We start from the raw sequence: 20833 nt of genomic DNA on the forward strand, positions 1-20833 counted from the left end.
CATCCACAATTCTATTTAAATTCTTCTTGTCGGTAACTAGCTGCAAATAAGCATTGTCAGCACTATAAGAGGGCTAGCCGTAAAGTAGCCGCATATTTTGCCAAAATAGCATTTAGGTAGCATTTAAGGCAACTTAAATGCTTATTGGCTTGCATTTAAATTGCATTGGAAATGCTTATTGGTTACCTGGGTAACCTCTTAACCTTCAATGCATTAGAAAAAAGATTTGAGATTGCTCTCATTCTCATTTTAATTCGAATTTCGTTTTGTATTTTGAAATAATTCATTGCCGCAAGCATCAATTGATGTACCGCAAACCTCTAATCACATCAGCTTGATGAAATAAGACTAATAGAAGTAATGAAGATATTTTGGACCAACATGGCCACTTCACCGGAAAAACATCTGGTACCTGATTCGCGACACATTGTTTAAATTTTAGGATAATTCATCTTACGGCACATCAAATCACATCATCTTGATAAAATGAGACTATTGAAAGTATAATAAAGACATTTCGAAAGCAAATGACCACATAACTATCGGATCTGGAACATCTGGTACCTGGTTCAGGGGAATTCTTTGGATTTTGGGATAATGCATCATGAGGCACATCAAATCATATCGCTTTGATCAAAAGACATTGATGGAAGTACAATGGAGACATTTTGGAACCAAATAGCCACTTCAGTAACCGGGTTTGGGTTCAATTGATGATTTTAGGGTATATAAGCTATTTAACTTATAATGAACCGGTTAACGGGGTAGTTCTGGTTATATTGGAGCGGTTTGAAACAAAATCGCATGACACTGAAAACTTAGAAGTTTTAGTTTTAGAAGCAACCATTACCATTGTAATAAAAACCATCTTATGTGTTGAAGGCATACCGTGTATCATAGCTTCTACCCAGATAACACAAAATCGTAATAGAAAGTTCACATTAAATCGTTTTCATGTCAATTTCATATTGGAGTTGTCTAATGATTAGAGTATGTCAAATCGAAGTGAACAATAAGTTGTTTTGCAGTCGTGCGTGTCTTCATATACAATTCATGACTGTGAATTATAAAGCAGGATAGACAATTGCAATATTTGATTATATCTATGTCATATATTCAGGAGTATTTAGTCGCGTGTTATAAAAACTGTGCAAAATAGAATTACAAATAGTTGTCAAAATTTTCGCACGTATATCGCCTCCACTTTGATACATATATGCTCTTATATGGCGTGAAATATAACCATTTCGTTCAGATATGATTTTGTATATCTCAGTTGCAATTGAGATATATAAACCAAATGGTTTACTGGGTTGGGCTGCATAGAACAATACTAACTTGACTAGTAGGCCCTATTGTGATAATAGATACGATATTTTGATAAAATCATGCATTTTCCATTTTGGACTTATGGCCAACATTTTGCATCAAATACTCCTATGTGCGAAGTAAAGCTGAAATATTTAGACGAGTTGAGGAATTTCGTTTAGACGAGATTTTGAATGACAAGTGCACTCAAAACAAAAACTCGTCAAAGTTCTTACTTATTGGTAGAGTTTTAGACCAGAGCGTAGATGCCAGGTTTTGCTCGAACGATTGTTCGAACTTCCACTTCTGTTCTGTGCTCGCTCGGTCTGTTTGACAGTTGGCTTATCCGCCCTTTTCAAATTTTGGTCGACGGTTATAGACCAAATCAAGGTGACGTCATCTGGCAGATACTGGCGCCCTTGTTTACAAACAGACCGCAGAGTCCAAAAATGTTTCAGCTGTTAAACGGCAAGTTTGTTGTTTTAAACAGCATTAGGATAAATTTAAAACGCCATTATGCCTTTAAAATGTTAAAACACACGCTACATTCGCTATAAACGAAAAGGAAAATTTTCCAAAATGTAAACAAGGGCGCCAGTATCTGTCAATTGACGGCATAATGATTTATGGTCTATAGATCATTTTGCGATGACGTCATTTTGCCGTCAAATGACACCACTTGGTGGTTTGTTTACATGTTTTTGTCACATCCAGCAGTTTCGATTTGAAATTTCGTGAAGGATTACTGCATCAATTTCTGTAAAATGCATATAAGGCACTTTCTCTTCAATAAAAACTATAAATTTCTATCATTATCTGCCGGACAAAGATAGAAAACTCAATTCAAAATTTAACACCATGTAAACAAACCACCAAGTGCTGTCAAAAAAGTGTGGTTAGGAGCTCCCGTGTAATGATCTATTGTTGAAAGCAGAGCTGCTATAAATACAGATATTTGTGCATGCATAAATTTGGGACCCTACCGTTTTCTCCGGAGTATTTAATTTTCTCGATCTAATCTTTTAAATAACATAAATAGTTTATGGACTACTTTAAAATTCAGGAACATTAGTAGAGCCAGAAATCACAGCAACTGAAATAATTGATGGGTCCCAAATTTATGTATGCACAAATATCTGTATTTGTGGCAGCTCTGGTTGAAAGGGATGGGGTTGCCAGTAGAAATACTCAGAGGTGAATGTGAGTATTTCTCAGGGGGCTGATATGACGTCACATTTTCGTTGTTCACATGAAAAAGGCGGCAAACGCAAAGCGATTTCACAAAACGAATTTACCTAACCATTTTCTCAGTTTCATGTATATTGCATCAATTGTCGACCAACATTTGAAAAGGGCGGATAAGTAAACTGTCAAACAGAATGAATGAGAGTTATTTTTTGCTGGAGTAGCATAGGAAAATGAACTCTCACTCGTTCTGTTTGACAGTTGGATTATCCGCCCTTTTCAAATGTTGGTCGACAATTGTCTGCCTGACATTAGCTATGTGATACTAAAACCTTGGCTAAAATCAAATTAAAACTAAAAAAATTTAACAATTTATATATCCGACTCGGTTGTCAGCTTGAGCCTATCTATGAAGCTGTCAGCTTGGGCCCGCTTTATGTTGGCTACGTTTTTTTTGTACAGGTTGGTATTGAAAGTGTCATTCCCGTGGTATTTCTAGTTGCCAGTCCCCTGGCCCGAACAAAGTAGATCATTACACGGGAGCTCCTAAACCACACTTTTTTGACAGCACTTGGTGGTTTGTTTACATGGTGTTAAAGTTTGAATAGACCAAATCAAGGTGACGTCATCTGGCAGATACTGGCGCCCTTGTTTACAAACAGACCGCAGAGTCCAAAAAAGTTTCAGCGTTTAAACGGCAAGTTTGTTGTTTAAACAGTATTAGGACTAAATTTAAAAAGCTATTATGCCTGTAACATGTTAAAACACACGCTACATTCGCTATAAACGAAAATGAAAATTTTCCAAAATATAAACAAGGGCGCCAGTATCTGTCAATTGACGGTATGATGATTTGGTCTATTAAGTTTTCTATCTTTGTCCGGCAGATAATGACGTCATCGCAAAATGATCTGTTGATATTTTGCTCTTATTCTTTTTGTATCGGACGTGTAGGGTGTAGGAAGCGTAAAGAGATGTTAGCCGCTTATCAAGCGGTTTCCAAAGCGTATAAGTGCGTAGTAATTAGAGATTACTTTTGTAATCATTTACGATTTAATTAGGTAATCAATGTTAATCGGTAGAGTAATCAATGATAATGTTAAGTTATCATTGGTAATCATGATTAATTTATAGTAATCACTAGAGATTGATTACTGGTAATCAGAGGTAATCAGTAAAGTAATCAAAAGTAACTTTTTTCAAAGGTGCGTAGTAATCATTGCTGTTGGAAACCCCTTGCCGCTTCTTTACCCTTCAGCGTTCAGCCTTCACTTCAGTTTCATTTTCATACGCCTTGGTACAATCGGTACAATCTATAGTTGTTGGTATTTGGTGTACTGTTTTTCTTGTCTTGGCTACATTTTGTGCAACGGAATATTTAGTAAAACCCAACGAATACGACAGGGTTTTTTCTTTCACTATTGATCATCTCATTGATTGTTTTGTTCCGAAAACCTAAATAAACATGGTAAGTTTATTTAAGTTATATACCAACTGAATGATGTAGTTTGAGGTTATACCGCTTGTAATTTTGCCTTCTCACTCTCGTTTACAGGCCCGTCGTTATGATTCGAGAACTACTATCTTCTCTCCCGAGGGTCGTTTGTACCAGGTTGAATATGCTATGGAAGCTATTTCTCACGCCGGAACTTCTTTAGGAATCTTGGCTAAGGATGGTATATTACTAGCTGCTGAGAGAAGAAATACCAACAAACTGCTAGACAGTGTTATTTTTTCCGAAAAAATCTACAAGCTTAACGAGTAAAGCTATAAGTACACAATAACCGTTTACAATTAATCGAATTTACTGATATTTTATTGCAGTGATATGGTATGTTCAGTAGCTGGTATTACTTCGGATGCTAACGTGTTGACAAATTTACTACGAGTTATTGCCCAAAGATACCAGCTGAATTATGGTGAAGCAATGCCCTGTGAGCAACTTGTTTCACACTTGTGTGACGTTAAACAAGCTTATACACAATACGGTGGAAAACGTCCGTTCGGGGTATCTATTCTGTACATGGGATGGGACAAACATTATGGCTACCAGCTTTACCAATCTGACCCGAGCGGAAATTACGGTGGCTGGAAAGCCACATGCATTGGAAACAACTCTGCAGTATGTATATTATTGAACCACAATAGTTGTAGTCTTTAAAGCTTTATCTTATTTATTTGACAGGCTGCTGTTTCAGCCCTTAAACAAGAACTTGGAGATAATGAGATAACGCTGGCACATGCACAGGATCTCGCAGTAAAAATCCTCTCAAAGACTCTTGATATGACAAAATTGACCTCAGAGAAAAGTAAGAGTATTTAACCAATTTGACAAAACAGAACTGATATATATATATGTATATTTCTTTTTCTTTTCACAGTCGAAATGGCAGTTCTTACAAGGGAAAACGAAAAAACGGTCATCAAAATTCTTACCAATACAGAAGTAGACGCTTTGATTACAAAACATGAGAAAGCTGAAGCTGAAGCCGAAGCGGCAAAAAAGGAAAAGTTAGCTCAGAAAGCTGAAAAATAAATCAAATTTTTTAAATTTGTTCAGTGGTCAACTTATAGATAAATAATAACGCAAATCTAAAAGTAGTAATACTTTGTTGAAGGGAAGGGAGAAATAGCCTAAACATCAACCACGCTCATCTTTCGTCAAGTTTAAGCCAATTTACTACCCTAGATAAAGAGTAATGGTCTAATGGTGTTCATTTGGTGCAACAAGTTTTAAAAAATCGGTAGCTGAGTCACGGGCCTCGTCTCACCCTAATTTTTTAGGTGGAATCAGGGATGCCACAATCACTTTGACTCAATTCACATTTATTTGCATCTTTCGTATTTACGGTGCTACAATGCTAGTAGTTCATTAGTAGCCAAGTGAACGTTGATGATGTTAATGAGCTACTAGCATTGTAGCGCCGTGACGACAAAAGATACAGTAAAATTTTAGATAACTAATTCTACAAATGTCCCATCTAAAACTTTGTCAAATTTTGCTTGGTTGAGACGGTACTGTCAAATGAATGTGAATTGAGTCGAAGAACAATTTACGATAAAGAAAGTCACCTAAGTGACTCCAGTGACAAAGCCTACATGTTTTTGAATGACGCAGATTGATTTTTGATTATAAACTTTTATTTCAAATGCAATTGATTCATCGTTTTGTCTTATTTGCATAACTTGTCACAATTCAATTCAATATCTTTTAGTTTGTTTATGAATAACTGAAGCTCCTCAGGGGTACAGATAAATCGTACCACAGATACTTTTGTTTTCTTCTTATTATCAAAAGATTCCAAGTCTATATTGAAACTTAGATTACCTGATGATACGGAGTAACAGGAAGATGACAAATCCGAGCGAAGTGTCCAGTTCGCATCGGTAACATGTGGTAGCGCAATACCGAAGCTCGTAGTTTTTGTGATATATTCGTTTTCATGAGCAACATATCTGGAAAGGATACTGTATACTGTATACTTGTCCTGAATATGCGTTTCAAGAAATTCGCGCATTTGTTCTTTGTCATAGTTTTGCTGGTAGCCTAAGACTAAAATAGTGACCAAAGAGTATTCAGCGGAATCTGAAATATGTACTGTTTGGTATAAAAAATGGAAGGAATTAATTTAAAATACCAACAATATTATAGCATTGTTCATAAATATATTGGTTCAATATTTTCGTATTGATACCCTTCAGGACCTGTTTCTATACTCTCTACACTCTTAAATGATTCTACCTGTAAATTGGTCGGATTTAGTTAAAGTTAGGTTGAAACTACTCTAAATGCCCTTAAAGTGTACAAACTCAGATTTTGAGTAGTTTTTCAACCAAAAAATTAGTAGTAGGAACTTAAAATTGCGTTATTTGTCATAGAGAATAATTCAATTATCGGTAGCAAGTAGCCAAAATTGGTTGAAATTTTTACCCAAAGTTTGAGTTTGTACACTTTAAGGGCATTTTGAGTAGTTTCAACCTAGCTTTAACTAAATCCGACCTATTTACAGGTAGAATCATTTAAGAGTGTAGGTCACTGGTAATGTCCACGAAAATAGATAAATTTGGTAATACACGGTACACATGAATAAACCAAAATCATAAGCAATATCTTTAAATTATTATATAATTATTACCTGTTTGAGATTGACTCATAATATCAAACGCTTTGTCGATAATTGCATTGCAATTTGAATGTGTTAGCAGATCCAGTCCGCTTCTTACTAAAAGTGGTAATTCCATTTCTCGATCTTGTTTGTTTATTTGTTAGCCCCGTTAGCCCGGCTGTGTAGGAGGTGCAGAGCTAGGACAACATGACATTAAGCAGGGGGCTGGCAGGCTGGCATGTTTTTGCAGCTAACATGTATAGTTACTATATATTGCGGTTATTTACATAAATTTTCATCCTGTAGACCAAATCATCATACCGTCAATTGACAGATACTGGCGCCCTTGTTTACATTTTGGAAAATTTTCCTTTTCGTTTATAACGAATGTAGCGTGTGTTTTAGCATGTTACAGGCATAATGGCGTTTAAAATTTAGTCCTAATGCTGTTTAAACAAAAAACTTGCCGTTTAACAGCTGAAATTTTTTTGGACTCTGTTTGGACTCTGCGATCTGTTTGCAAACAAGGGCGCCAGTATCTGCCAGATGACGTCACCTTGATTTGGTCTGTTGCGGCGGTAACCCCCATCGTCAATCACCGCAAAGAGAACAAGGAAAGGTGGCCAAATATTTTTTGGTTTATATGTGCAATTGTTACTGATGCTTTAGCAACTAAAAATACATTAAAAAAACGTCTTTTAACCTTTTACATTCAAAAATATGTATTATATAAATTCATTGAATATCATAAGTATAAAAATATGTGTAAATAGTAACACAATTTAAGAAGTACGGAAAGGGGTTGCAAATATCTAAACAATAGAAATTAATCTATTTGTATGGCAGCTCTGGACAAAAGCACATCCTTCAATATTTGGCGAGGTCAGCATTGGGCGATAATGTATCGATATAAATGGTATCGATATTCGTGGACGAAATCTCGATATAGTTTTTTTCGAAATAGTTAATTTCGGCATGCATATAACAGCTTTGTAAATGTTAACACGTTATACGGAGTGTTAAAAATAAATGTAAAATGCAGATCGTCACGTGATGCGAGCAATTTTGCTGATTATGCTTTCAGCTGAGTATACGTATCGATATGTGAAAAATATCGATATTCAATTAACGAAAATTTGTCAGCTTCGCTCAATACAGAATTATTTTGACAGCTTGCTATGAACTTTCCTGTTCTGTTTCTGTTTGCAGCACAAGGTGGGGCAGTTAGAGCCAAGTCTGTCCAGGGCTGAGATAAGGTGGTTGTGATAATGTTAAAAGAATCCGTGCGGATTACGCTAGCTCCATAATGTATTGGTGATTATGGATTAATGGGCGGAAGAAGAGTGACAGAACTTGGCTTGATATAATTGTGTGCTTGGTCAATATAGCATAAGATGGCTTGTACTTATCTTGTTTTCTCCTTCCTTTGTTTGTTTCCTCATCTTGTTCGTAGTCAATCCTATTAAACCTGAAGCAGGCTCCACGCCGGCCGTCCTCTTTATCGTTGTCACCAGTGTGGTCATCTGTGGCTGGTCTCTTGCCTCCCCTCACGGCAACATTATTGTTGCCGTGAGAAGAAGCGATAGAGATCAGGCAGAAAAGAAAAGAAAAGAGGAATTTTTTAGTCAACATGTTGATTGCAATTTTCAAGTTAGTAATATCACGAGAATTCTATGTCTGTCCATCACCTATGCTACTACCGACTAACTACTCGCTAGGATGGACGCTACTCATCTCCCAAATACCCATGTCATCACGATTGACCCAGCGCTGTTCAACAACCTATGGTCATTAAAAGCCACAGCCGCTTCTTTATCTACCATCTTTGCAGTATTGTAGCTGTTGGCGTAAATTTTCGAATATTTTGTGCGGAATATTATTCAAGAGCAATATTATCGCTCAGAACTATCGAAAAACTACTTGAACTTCCGAAAAATAGAGCAGATGCGATATAATGGGGACTGGTACTCGCTCGTATTATTCCCGGTGGCATTAATTGCATATTTGTAGCGGTAGTCAACCGATTTGTCGGTATGCTCTTCAGACCGTGGTCAATTGAAATGATTCTGTAACTAAGAAGGGATGAGGTGGATCAAAAAGAACTTCACTTGGAGATATGTATATATGCCGTGTTAGGTCTTAAGTGCAAGCTGTCACTAAAGCAAGACTTAATAAGATGTTAACGACGTTGATAATTCTGTGAGGATGGTATTGAATCGAAAAAAAAAAATCCTCATACCACGGCCATATATTATGTACTATGACCCCATTTTAGGAAGTGGAAATGATTGAGGACAGCCCTTCGCTATCGCTTGAATCAGCCAGAGAATCGAATACCTGTTTTTACTTGAAGAAGTTTTAACTCTAAAAAGATTTAGTTAGAAATGGAATTTCAGTTGAAGTCTGCCAGCATTGGGCAATGGACAGAACAAGATATATATCGAGGCTATAAATCTTTTCGAGTGATCCACTAAGTCCGACCGCGACGACAGCCGCAAGAATGGAGAGGAGCAGGCCGCCGGTGAGTTGCCACCGTTCGACTTGATGGACTCTCCGACAGAGGCTCATCAGCATTAGGAAGGCCCTTGGGAGACAAACAGCGTCATACATGATCATTTTATGTTGTTAGTTGAATACCGTTAACGCGGTTAGTCACAAGACATGCAAATCATTCTAAGAAAAAAAAAAAAAAAAAAAAAAATTATAATTACATCCAAAACAATACAATAGAGGTGACAGTAACAGCAACGATAGCAATATTAGTAATAATAGTAATAGCATAGGAAACTGATACAGGAAACACAGCTACTGACTATAACTTCCTGCCCATTAATAATTGTAATTTGGCAGCATAGGTATAAGAAGAATTTCCGACTCATCATAGAACACTCAAACATATATTCATTCGTACCTATACACCCATGCACACTCATACATGCATACACATGTATACATGTATGTGTGTGTATATTTTTCAGTGCTGTACTGTCCATAATCGCATAACAGCCACAAATTCTATGGCAATCTCATAGAAAATGTCTCGATTACGCAAATAAAGACATCACATCATTTTTGAACACTCGTTCGTTCTAACTAGCGATACATTTTAATTTTCATGAGTAAGTCAAAATCTCATGAATGGTGATTAGGATTTGGTTTCAGTTTTCTAGAGAAATTTCTGTGCATACCAGCAATTCATCTAGGGAACCGAGTAAGCCCTCCCGGTGCTTCGGCCCAAACGGATTGAATTTAAAATCAAATCCGTTCGATTTCGCTCCATTCCGCTTTACGAGACACATGCTACACATAAAGCTAAATTATGCAATACTACATACTACACATATATCCAACTTAAACTATAAACATTCTACATGCGGAACTAAGAATTTTTAGGTCGTTTGGCCGAAGTACGCGTCAAACCACCTACCCATGGGAGGGACAGCTTGCTATGAACTTTCCGAGAATGAAAAGATTTCTTGCAATGCACAATAACAAAACTATTCATTACCTATGGGTGAGGTGGCCATTGTTACCGGAAAGTGCAAATAAGATAAATGTCTTTGTTTTTCTTTCTTTATAGGTTTTTATAGGGATGTCCATAAAGAAAACAGATATGTAAGTGGCCGGGTAGACAAAAGAGGGGGAGCTGACAAATGGGGAGGAACGTCCATAAGAGAAACAAGCTTTATATTTTTGCATTATAGGCATTTCGGTTACAATAACTGATGTATAAGTGGCTGTGAGATAAAGGCGCCCCGAGTAAGACCGGGTACTCAGCTAGTGTACAATAAAGGCCGAAACACAATACATAATGCACCCGTTTTTTAATACGTTCCGGAAACCTGACAATTTTTTCATGGGTTTTCTATCAAATTTCCAGAACACGATTGTTAAAAAGAGATGCCTTGTGTTTGGTAGGTTTTTCTTTTGATATTATAAATATTTAGACATTGTTTTGTTTTACTTTAAAAAATCACGAGTTACATTATCTCGCGTCTTCCAAAAATATAGAATGGTGCATATGTTATCTTATAGGTGTAAGAACGTACTGCATTATGCACTTGTTTGCAAAATGCTTACACCGCGGCATTTTGTTTCCGATTTTTCCATAGTATTTTCATGTAATAGACAGTCTCTTTGTGGTTTTGTTCCCATAATAGGTTACCCATCTTGCCTAACGATGGTTCATCGTCGTTTCGAGACCAATCCAACACAAAATGAAAAATTTGCTTCAATGTAAACATCAAGTTATTTTGAGTTACTACCGTTATCTACGAGACGAATTTACCTCAGAAAGTGTTTTGTGGTCGCACTCGAATGATTCAATCTGCCCTGCAGAATAATTCAAAGTTCTAGCGAAACTTTTCCATTCGTAACCTAAATGTCTGGAAATGGTGTCCATCATCTCAGTATCTAGATCATCATTACACTCCATCATTTGCCTAATTGTTTCTGATAATTTCAGGTTTGACCATTTTTTGTTACCATTTGTTACAAGAGTTTTCGTATGATTATCCATAGCACTAGCCGAATGAATGGTGATGCTATTGCCAATGTGAACATTACTTGCATTTTTAATTTGATACACATGAATTCCTGTCGTGCTGTTAATCGATGTTTGCGGGGCGGACAATATATTGTTGTGCACATTATTTGTAACATTTGGATGTTCTAAATTTAAAGGTGAGTCTACGATTGTTAAATGCTCGCCTGGTGCACTATTAGAAAGCAAAGCGTTTTGGGTTGCAGACGAGTTTGAAACATCTGTACTCTGAATTATTTGTGAATCGGAATTGCTTGCTTCCAGCTTTCTGCTCTCGCTGTTCTTTCCGTCTTGTCTCGGAATGATTGCTGCATCAGACTCCAACTTTGAATTTGTTTTAGGGAACAAATTCGTGAATAAATTAACGAATTTTGCCATAATATTTCTTCAGCTTTGCGTTTTTACTAATAAAACTGACGATCTTGTTTGATTTCTCCAGGATTTCTAAGAAAAAACAAAAAACCTTAATCACTCTTATTGCTTTTATCATGCTTATTCGCAACTGCACCAAGATGGATATAGAAATACTCAGAGGAGAGATACGCGGAAACAACCATCTTAATGGATCATTGTCGGTAGGTTTTGCTCAACCTTACCGCTAGATGGACACTAAAGCCCCACGTGGCATATTTAGAGTAAACTTTAAGGCTGATACAGACGATACAGATTACACGTCATAATTTCTTGCCGTTTCGTTGTTGTTGACGGTTGATAACGGGTAATCTGAACCATCAGTCTTTTTAGGTGGACCAATCAGATTGCAAGGTAGTTTGACAGGCGGTCACAGACGTTCGTCGGGTGTGTTTGACAGAACATGTCTACGCTGGAGCCATCTGTGAAATTTCTTAAGGTGCGTTTAGATTGGCCACATGTGGCATGCAACTTTTTCCAAACTGTTGCCCGATGTTTCCAAGCAACATAGCAACGTATAACAAATGTTCAGGTGGCAACAGAAGCAGCATTGAGTAACAACTAGCAGCATGTCGCATACCAAATGTTGCATTCCACATGTTGCCGAAACATTGCCCAGTTTAAACGCACCTTTAGCTTTTCCAATGATCCATTATTGCGTATTACTAGCACTTGCAATATAACGTTTAAGCACCAGAGACTGTGGTTTAAGTACGTTATTTTTAGTGATCAAAATTAACGATATTTTCGATACAAGGGCCATATTTTTCGAAACGTTTCGAACCAACACGATCCCGCGAACACAACGCATATTCGCAGTGGGTCAGGTAACACAGTAGAGTGTTTGAAAGGGACGCTTGCGATTCGCCCTTTTATTAATTCTACCTTCAATTGTTTTATTTCAGGTCGATGCTCACAGATGTCGTTTTTACAGTGGTAAGTGTCTCGGCTAATCAATTTGTCGCCGACCCTGTTAGAAAGTTTGACCTGAAGAGGCTTTTGGATTTCTTGACTTGATGCAAACTACAGACGGTAGATAATCTACAGACGCGCAAAGAGCGTGGCATAAAACACCAATCGAACCGTCAAATCGAGGCACCAAATAAGCAAAGTAAACAAACTTGTGTTTCGTATAGGCAGGGAAGACTAAATTTTGTAATCTACCTAAAATATTAAAAATTGAACTATTGATTTAGTAACAACATATGGATTAGTTACACTCGATATATCATATAATGCTTTGAAAAATTCAATTGGCTTGTTCAATTTGCAAAATATGCGTCGTAATTCGCGAAGTTCCATGGAACATACCTCGCGATTCACGCAACTTACTGCTGATTATAGGGAGATTGATCCAATTCTGACTGGTTGCCAAAACTGTTTAAATAAAATAAACAAAAAAAAGTGTTGCCGAATTGGTAATTTTTCTCTTTGCGCGTCTGTAGATTATCTACCGTCTGTAATGCAAACCTCTCTCGAAGTCGATCCTCTCGATTGTCAAATGTCACTGTTTGCTGTTTGTGTCACTGACACAGACACTGACTCACTGATTTGATTCTGATTGAGCTTGCTTGAGCTGTTAAAAAACTATGAGCTTAACGGGCTTAACACAAAAATGAAACAAGTTAAAAATGATTACAAGTATCAAATACATTTGGGTATACCTGTATATAAGTTTTTTCCTTTCAATGTTATTGTTTAGTTATGGATTTTTTCCTTTGTCATACACTTCTACAAATAAATCAAGTTTATTCGAATTACCAAATTCCCTGGATAATACCAGGTAAGCAGCGAAAACTACAGAACTATGATTGATATAATGATTAATACCCATTTTTGAAGGCTAAATACCGGTTCGTACAAATCAAAATATTCCAGAATTATACTGATGGTTGTCGACGCAATGCGTAGTGATTTTGTTGTAGAGGAAAAGATGCCATTTCTATCTAGATCTATTGCCAGTGGAGTTGCATGTCAGTACCGGTTACAGGTCCACCCTCCAACAGTAACAATGCCTAGGATTAAGGCTATTACTTCTGGATCTATACCAAGCTTTTTAGATGTAATATTTAACCTAGGTAGTTCCAAGTCAAATTTGGATACGTTCTTATACCAAATGGTTCAGCAACATCAGCGTATTGTTTTCTACGGTGATGATACCTGGACAAATATGTTTCCCGAAACGTTTTACCGACAAGGGGAAAACGTCGATTCTTTATTTGTAAACGATTTTTATAATGTATAGTTTCGAGCCTTAAGCTTATATTTTACTTTCGACTAGCTTACATACTTTTCGTACTTTTAGGGGGATAAGAATATAACAAAAAGCATGCGATCCGAGTTGTATAATAACGATTGGGAGCTAATGATACTTCATTATCTTGGATTAGATCACATAGGTCACGTTGAGGGCCCGTATAGTGAGAAAGTTCCGCCGAAGTTAAAGGAAATGGATAACGTAGTTGTTGAGATTGTGGAATCCATGAAAATACGGGTAAGTGGAAATGTGGATATGTAAGGGAAAGTCTTGTATGACCGTCGCTTATTTTTATCATTCTTTTGAGAAGTCGCTAATGTGCGGAGAGACTGTCTGTTCGAACACACTGGACTTTCCCCTATATAATTTTATGCCAACCTTTTTATAAATTCCTTAACCCATATATTGGATCTGCTACCAAAACTGTTATAGAGCAAATTCAAAACATATAACATGGACCTCCGCGAATGCGAACTCGGTTTTTTAAAATCTGGACCTCGCTAGTGTGAGTGTGTTTATATTAAATGCTGGAAAACGTGAGACCTACTCAATTCACAGTTAAGATGGTCGAATCTCAACTTGAAGTGATTGTTAAAGTCAATAGTATTGTATCAGTAGCCAAGCAAAATGATCTATATTCTAACAGCTGCGAAATCTGTCGAAATAAGCATTGTTTACTTTTAAGACTTTGAGAGCACTTATAATAATATTACGTTTTAGGACAAAACAAATACCACTCCATCATTACTGCTTATTACGGCTGATCATGGAATGCGCGACTCAGGAGGCCACGGTGGTTCAACAATTCCGGAAACAAATGTTCCTTTGCTTGTGTTTGGAAACAACTGTTCTCGAAGCGATGATCTCTTCATGCAAATTGATATGGCCCCAACCTTGGCTGCAATTCTAGGAGTTGCCATTCCACATTCCTCAATTGGTTCACTCATAGAACCTCTTTTGAGTGATTTTTCGTCAATAGATAAAGCGTATGTTAGTTATTACAACACCAAAAGACTGATTGAAAAGGTTCAACTCTTTTCTGACGATAATGTAAGGGAACATGGTACGTAAACAACTATTTCTCTGGTAATAGCAAGACTATTGATAGGAAGTCATTTTTTCAAAAAAATAAACGAAATTAAATAGGGTTGATGATCAGTATTAAAATTGATTTTTTTTTAATCAGCCTATTATTTACAACAAAAGTAGACAAATTCTTTTTTGTTATTGGTTATGTACTTTATATGTTCATTTGCATCACTTACGCCTCGGTCTAAATTCCGAAATTAAGATTTGTATACATATGTTAATTGAATACTTTTGTTTGTTAATAGAAATGATACGTGTAAAAAAATAAGTTTTATTAGGCGCAAACCTGGTGGTCAAAAATTGTTACATATGGCACGACTTGTATTTCAGATTTCGTTTCACTTTTAGACTTTTTCTTACAGTACAAAGAAGCCAAATTACTACATACAATATTCTTAGAACGCGGAGAAGATCCTACAATAGTCAGCAAAGCGATAAAAAAGTATGCTGCTGTAAGCCGCAATTTGTCAGCACTATTAATTAAAAGCTATATTAAATATGATGAGTTCAGCATGCTGATTGGAATATGCTTGGGTGTTTTGGTAAATATAATTTTGCTTATTAAAACACAAAATGAACAAAAATAACTACTTTCAGACTTCAGCGTTATCGTTTATGCTTATATTTCTACCACAGTACGTTTATGAGGTTGATATTCGTTTTAAAGTGGTTCCTGGGGTGATTATATTCACATCTTTATACTGTTTCAAATATGTCATATACGAACTTATGGCTATTCAGCAAAATTCTAATGCGTACCATCTGGTTTTTGTACATTTGCTTTTGTTTGTGCATTGGAGTATTTTCAGGAGCATAGCCTCCGTTATTAAAAAAGACTCTGTACCGGTTCATAAAACAACTCTTTGTGTAGTTTGTTTAATGTTGGGTTTTCTATTTCACATGATCTCTTCTTGTAGTAGTTCATTTATTGAAGAAGAACACCAAATATGGTATTATTTTTGCAATACATTATTTGTATTGATGATATTGGTTGAAATAAGAAAAATTAACCAAATTATTGAGAAGGTTAAACTATCTGGAAAAGAAAATAAAACATTTTTAAAGAACTTTTGGCGAGAACGGCAGGAGTTTTGTATCAAATCGATTCTATTCCTCTGCAGTCACATAGTGCTCAGACGTTGGAACCAAACTGGAGACAAATGGCAGCATGTAACGGACATTGGAGATTGGCTTAGTAGAGAGGAACGTAAGGGTTGGCTTAGTGTAGTATTTTTAGTCGGTAAGTAAACAAATTGTAGCCAAATATATATGGTATTATATCTATTTTGAACCAATATAGGACTTTCTCACACCGTTTTTGCTATTGGACAGCTGGCTGGAGTTTTAACGACAGTGTTAAGTGCTGTAGCCTGCTTAATAATTTACTATTATAGACTGATGACAGGCTTTGTTTGCGCATTTGGAATTATTCCGGCAAAGTATTTTTATAACAATAATTTTGGAAGTTCACCTTTTATGGATTATATTCACAGGACCAACAGCTACCTCAGCATATTTTGGATCAATCTGCTTGTAATTTTTGCCATATCATTTCTACCAAAGATATATTACAAAATTATTGGCAAAACAAAGAAACAATCCAGTACAATGATAACCAGCGCAATAGCTGTGAGCGCTCTACTATCGATGCTGGTACATAAACCGCATAATGTAGTTATGGTTGCGGCATTATTGTTCTCTAGTCGCTATTTGATTGCAAGAATCGACAACATTGCAGAAAATAAATCAGAAAACCTCTTGCTTAAAATAGGTTCACATATATGGCTGGGAAGGCTTTTTTATTTTTATCAGGTAACTACGCCGTAAGTTTATGTGAATAAATTTAAACAGTTTCTATTCTAGGGTAATTCAAATAACCTTGCGACTATTGATCTCAATGCTGGTTACGTGGGATTGAGCAGTTTTAGTTTTTATCGGGTTGGCTTCTTCCTATTTTTCAATACATATCACGGACAAATACTGAGTTTTATTATGTTGTTATATTATTTAGATAACATACACCAGCATAAATTTACGAACAGAATCGCCCAAATAGAACAGAGTAACAAGGTTATTACCAATTGGCTATTGAAACTCTTTAATTTAGCAAATACAACCCCATTAGTATTTTACGTCATTGTTGTAGCAATTATGCGTAACCATATCTTTGTGTGGACAGTCTTTTCGCCAAAATTGATTTACGATTGCGTTTATATGACCCTAACCATGATTCAATTGTTAACTGTAATTTATTTTTTCTAATAAGTAGATAGTTAGGATAAATCGGAATGTAATAAATGAAGTGGCGTAGAATTGCAGAATAATCGATCTTTCTTTTTAAATCAGATTACTAGCTTGAAGTGCATAATGTACGTCATCGGAACTAATATTAAGTAGTATTTTTTGATAAATATCATTTCGAGAACTTTCACAAATTAGCAATCGACAGATTCCCAAACGATTGCAAATGGAAATTGCTCTTCCGGGATTAGGTAGCGGTACACCAGCAAAGGCAGCCAACGACTCAAATTGCGAGTAAACTCCGAGAAAACTACATTCTTCAATTCCTGTGCGAGCGACCTGTAAAATAAAAACAGTTGCTATAATTTTTGACTCTATCATCACTATAATACTTAATATTCGTGGTTTTGTTTTTTAATAACATAATTTAATACTTAGATGAAGTATATACGATCATTGTTGGGTAATATAATTAAGCAAATAGTTAAGCTGAGCCCTGAACGTATTACATGGTCTGACATCTTGTTGATGCAAACATGCTACTGTATTACTCGACTGAGATTGATTTTTTTCCTATAAAAATCACGTAAATAAATTATGTACGTTTTATCAAATTTATTCCGTTCAACGATGAAAATTGGATAAATGTTAAATTGCAAAACGCAATTTTAAGCTTTATATAGCCTCCTAAAAGGGCACGTCACGAAAGTTGCCTTTCATTATATATATTTACTCACCTCAGCAGTAACGGCTTGCAGGAATAACTGCTCCATTCTAGAACAACTTTTAATAGTTTGCACTTTGGCACTAGAAATCATCTCTCCTAGAGCCTGCTGTACATGGATCATTGAAACGCTGACACGTTGTCTGCTCTTTATTGAATGATCATCGGCAAATTCTGTTGCCCGACGACAAATATCGAGTGCTCGACGGGCGTCACCCGAAACGGCAGCCACCTTTCGTGCTACTAATTGAATTGCATCGGAATCAAAAGATGACATTCCCAAAAGACGAGCCATTACTATTTCCTGTAACTGTCGAAAGTTATATGGTTGAAAAGTAAGACGCGTAAGACCTAAACGAGATGAAATCTTTCCCATAAGTAAACGCTCTGGAAGATCCATAGTGTTGGCAATTGTTATAACTACTAAGTGAGCGGTTATTGCGGTTGGCCAGTTCAACAAATTATATACAACATCTTGACGTTTATTACAAAGAATATCAAGCTCGTCAACCAGAAGAATTGTGGTGATACGTCGTGGAGATTTAGTGGTGAAACGTTTATCCAGTAAATTATAAGCTTGCTCCCAGGCTAATGTTTTTCCTGTGAGTTGACGATATATATGCACATATGCTTGACGTGGCTCCGTCAATCGCATTCCATTAATTTCTATGTATTCAAATTGTGGAATTTCTTCTTCTTCAGCCTGTAATTGAAGAGCACGTATAACGGCAGTGGTTGTAGCTGTTTTCCCAGTACCTGGAACACCTGATATATACATACAGCCACCGCATCTGTCAATTATTTTTCCTTCTAAAAAGTTATAAATTTCGGCGTATTCTTTCTCTCGACATGGCAGACTTTCTGGAACAGTTGATACGTGCAATCTTTCTCGCACAACTGCCAGATTATCATCTAATGGTTCTATAACTGGCAAATCACGACTATGAATATTCGGTTTTATAGTGCCGGCTCGAATTAATTTCAGTTTACTTGAACTTTTTGGAGTGTTTTTGTCTGTATCATTCAAAGATTTACGTCCTCTAGAGCGCATTTTTTCCGAATTTTCTGTTGGACTAAGTTTTGTAGGGGTTGTATCAACTTTTTTCGAAGTTCGTCTCCCGTTTGAAAATTCTTCCACAATGTTTGAAAGCTGTATGTTGCGTTTAGGTGTTCCGGCATTATCCACTGCTTTGTAACTTGGTGTTTTCAAGATACTTTTGCGCCTCGGCCGTACAGTCGGAGTCGTTCCAATTTCACCATCGTTTGAAGAAGACTTCCTACATTTTCTGGGAGATGTTTCGTTGTCTGTTGTATCATTTTTTTCACAAGTTGACCTTTTTCTACTAGACCGACCAGTAGATGTATCGGCCGCCGTTTTTTGACTTTCCGATAATCGAAACTTTATCTTTATCTCAGGCGTATTGACTACATCATCTTTCACAATAGAATAATTTAGTATTTCAGCGTCCGAAGACGTGGCCGAATCGCAATGAAAACTGGCGTTCAAGTTTTTTCTAAAACTTTGGGTTTTGCGCTTGGCGCTGTGCAACTTGGCAATTTTTGAAGGAGAAATCTTCTCGTCGTCACTAATTGCTACATCACATATTCCTTCAGTGACTTTCTCAAGTTTGCTTTTATACGTATTATTTGTATCTACTATTGTTTTAATAACCCATTTTTTCTGCTCCATCAATTTTTGAGGTACAGCTGTTTCACGATTACTGAAATGATCTATACTATTAGGCTCAGTAGATTTTAATTTATCTATTTTACGTTTCGGAGTATTTGGAATATCATCTTTTATGTTTAGATGATGGGATTTATCAACCATCGAACTACGTCGGTCCGGCAAAGTTTCCTTTCGAACCGCCTTCAAAGGTTCCAAATGCATTTTTTTACTGCCTGGTTGGTGTGACAATCTGTAGCGTGCGATAAAAGCCGGGAATTTACTTGTAATATTTTTAATTACATCCGAGGCAATGCTTTTAGTTTCCACGATTTTAACACAGCATAATCCATTAATAGATTCAATTGCAATATCTGGACTAAACCGACAATCCTCAACTATTTCAAAATTAGAATCGATTGCATAATTTTCGTTAGATATTACTTTTGCTGGTAATGACGCGGGGCGAGAATACCACTGCACGATTGCCCTACATGCATCGACCTTCGGATCATCAACTAGTATTTCATACATATATTCAATCCGAGCTATATCACTGCCGGAAACGGAGTCCGGTTCTGGGTTGTCCATGTTTGAGACGAGAACATAGCTTCCGACTTCCAAAGTCAAAGCGCCATAAAAACATTTACTGAAATCATAATAAAAATAAACATTTTAGGTAATTATCTCAACATTCTTCTAGACAGTACATATATTTAAAATTCTTCTGTATCCCTTTCATTCTTTTTTGATTAAGGTTTAGTTACGGAACGCAAAAATAATGAATGTGTAGTTGGTTGATCCTCTAAATTTAATTTGCTTACTCTATTTAAAGATTAGAAAAAAGGTATTTACAATGATAGTCTTTAAAAATAAAATTAGGTGCTCACCTGTAGAACACCGCTGGTCTCGTTTTAAAAGATCGCTCAACATGAGGTTCACATTGTTTACCAACCCAACTTATGGAACATTTGTTGACGTTATTGTTGGTAATACGCCTCATTCTGATTTCTTGGAGGTTCAACGATTTATGTTACACTTTTATATTTCACAATCAATGGAAGCAACTACAAAATTATCGAAATAATCAGAATCACTCAATAGGATATTAATTTGGTGGCATTCAACTAAAAACCGCGCTTTTTATAACTTAGCGAAGATTCAAACCATATTCATGAATTGACGTTGACAGCATACACCCTTAAATGTTTTTATCTAAGTTGGTTGGATTTTAACCTATTTGGAGGCGTTTGCATATTCTAGGTAGAATTAACAAAAGGGCGAATGTCGCAAATGTAAACAA

At 36.3% G+C, this 20833-nt stretch overlaps 5 protein-coding genes across 5 annotated transcripts; 2 read left to right on the forward strand and 3 right to left on the reverse strand.

The window, feature by feature from the left end:
• The first annotated feature begins 3797 nt into the window (after positions 1-3797).
• On the forward strand, positions 3798-5094 carry LOC128734870 (proteasome subunit alpha type-4). Its single transcript, XM_053829251.1, has 5 exons — positions 3798-3961; positions 4049-4254; positions 4318-4615; positions 4679-4802; positions 4875-5094. The coding sequence occupies exons 1-5, from the start codon at positions 3959-3961 to the stop codon at positions 5027-5029; spliced, it is 786 nt and encodes a 261-aa protein (XP_053685226.1). The 5' UTR covers positions 3798-3958; the 3' UTR covers positions 5030-5094.
• A 566-nt stretch (positions 5095-5660) lies between these two features.
• On the reverse strand, positions 5661-6765 carry LOC128737920 (COMM domain-containing protein 3). Its single transcript, XM_053832695.1, has 2 exons — positions 6630-6765; positions 5661-6091 (listed from the first exon to the last, which is right to left on the reverse strand). Exons 1-2 carry the CDS (start codon positions 6733-6735, stop codon positions 5667-5669), a joined length of 531 nt encoding a protein of 176 aa, XP_053688670.1. The 5' UTR covers positions 6736-6765; the 3' UTR covers positions 5661-5666.
• Positions 6766-10568: 3803 nt separating this feature from the next.
• LOC128737298 (protein immune deficiency) lies at positions 10569-11631 on the reverse strand. The gene is made up of 2 exons (XM_053831909.1): positions 10888-11631; positions 10569-10828 (listed from the first exon to the last, which is right to left on the reverse strand). Exons 1-2 carry the CDS (start codon positions 11518-11520, stop codon positions 10676-10678), a joined length of 786 nt encoding a protein of 261 aa, XP_053687884.1. The 5' UTR covers positions 11521-11631; the 3' UTR covers positions 10569-10675.
• A 1520-nt stretch (positions 11632-13151) lies between these two features.
• Positions 13152-17212, forward strand: LOC128734821 (GPI ethanolamine phosphate transferase 2). Its single transcript, XM_053829186.1, has 9 exons — positions 13152-13336; positions 13396-13792; positions 13859-14047; positions 14531-14873; positions 15248-15441; positions 15497-16139; positions 16200-16338; positions 16393-16711; positions 16763-17212. Exons 1-9 carry the CDS (start codon positions 13185-13187, stop codon positions 17159-17161), a joined length of 2775 nt encoding a protein of 924 aa, XP_053685161.1. The 5' UTR covers positions 13152-13184; the 3' UTR covers positions 17162-17212.
• A 24-nt stretch (positions 17213-17236) lies between these two features.
• LOC128737778 (origin recognition complex subunit 1) lies at positions 17237-20533 on the reverse strand. Its single transcript, XM_053832485.1, has 3 exons — positions 20421-20533; positions 17878-20179; positions 17237-17479 (listed from the first exon to the last, which is right to left on the reverse strand). The coding sequence occupies exons 1-3, from the start codon at positions 20531-20533 to the stop codon at positions 17237-17239; spliced, it is 2658 nt and encodes an 885-aa protein (XP_053688460.1).
• Positions 20534-20833: the final 300 nt, after the last annotated feature.

Source organism: Sabethes cyaneus, chromosome 2 (genome assembly GCF_943734655.1).
Source record: "Sabethes cyaneus chromosome 2, idSabCyanKW18_F2, whole genome shotgun sequence".
NCBI classification, from domain to species: domain Eukaryota; kingdom Metazoa; phylum Arthropoda; class Insecta; order Diptera; family Culicidae; genus Sabethes; species Sabethes cyaneus.

Coding starts and splice junctions, on each gene's coding strand:
- LOC128737920 (XM_053832695.1), bottom strand. CDS start 6,735: ATGGAATTACCACTTTTAGTAAGAAGCGGACTGGATCTGCTAACACAT. Junction 6,092..6,629: donor TATGAGTCAATCTCAAACAG/GTAATAATTATA, acceptor TATACCAAACAG/TACATATTTCAGATTCCGCT.
- LOC128737298 (XM_053831909.1), bottom strand. CDS start 11,520: ATGGCAAAATTCGTTAATTTATTCACGAATTTGTTCCCTAAAACAAAT. Junction 10,829..10,887: donor ACCACAAAACACTTTCTGAG/GTAAATTCGTCT, acceptor TTTACATTGAAG/CAAATTTTTCATTTTGTGTT.
- LOC128737778 (XM_053832485.1), bottom strand. CDS start 20,533: ATGAGGCGTATTACCAACAATAACGTCAACAAATGTTCCATAAGTTGG. Junction 20,180..20,420: donor AGACCAGCGGTGTTCTACAG/GTGAGCACCTAA, acceptor TTATGATTTCAG/TAAATGTTTTTATGGCGCTT. Junction 17,480..17,877: donor TGCAAGCCGTTACTGCTGAG/GTGAGTAAATAT, acceptor TTTATTTTACAG/GTCGCTCGCACAGGAATTGA.
- LOC128734821 (XM_053829186.1), top strand. CDS start 13,185: ATGATTACAAGTATCAAATACATTTGGGTATACCTGTATATAAGTTTT. Junction 13,793..13,858: donor TTGTAAACGATTTTTATAAT/GTATAGTTTCGA, acceptor TCGTACTTTTAG/GGGGATAAGAATATAACAAA. Junction 16,339..16,392: donor TTTGGAATTATTCCGGCAAA/GTATTTTTATAA, acceptor TTATATTCACAG/GACCAACAGCTACCTCAGCA.
- LOC128734870 (XM_053829251.1), top strand. Junction 4,255..4,317: donor AAAATCTACAAGCTTAACGA/GTAAAGCTATAA, acceptor ATTTTATTGCAG/TGATATGGTATGTTCAGTAG. Junction 4,803..4,874: donor AAAATTGACCTCAGAGAAAA/GTAAGAGTATTT, acceptor TTCTTTTCACAG/TCGAAATGGCAGTTCTTACA.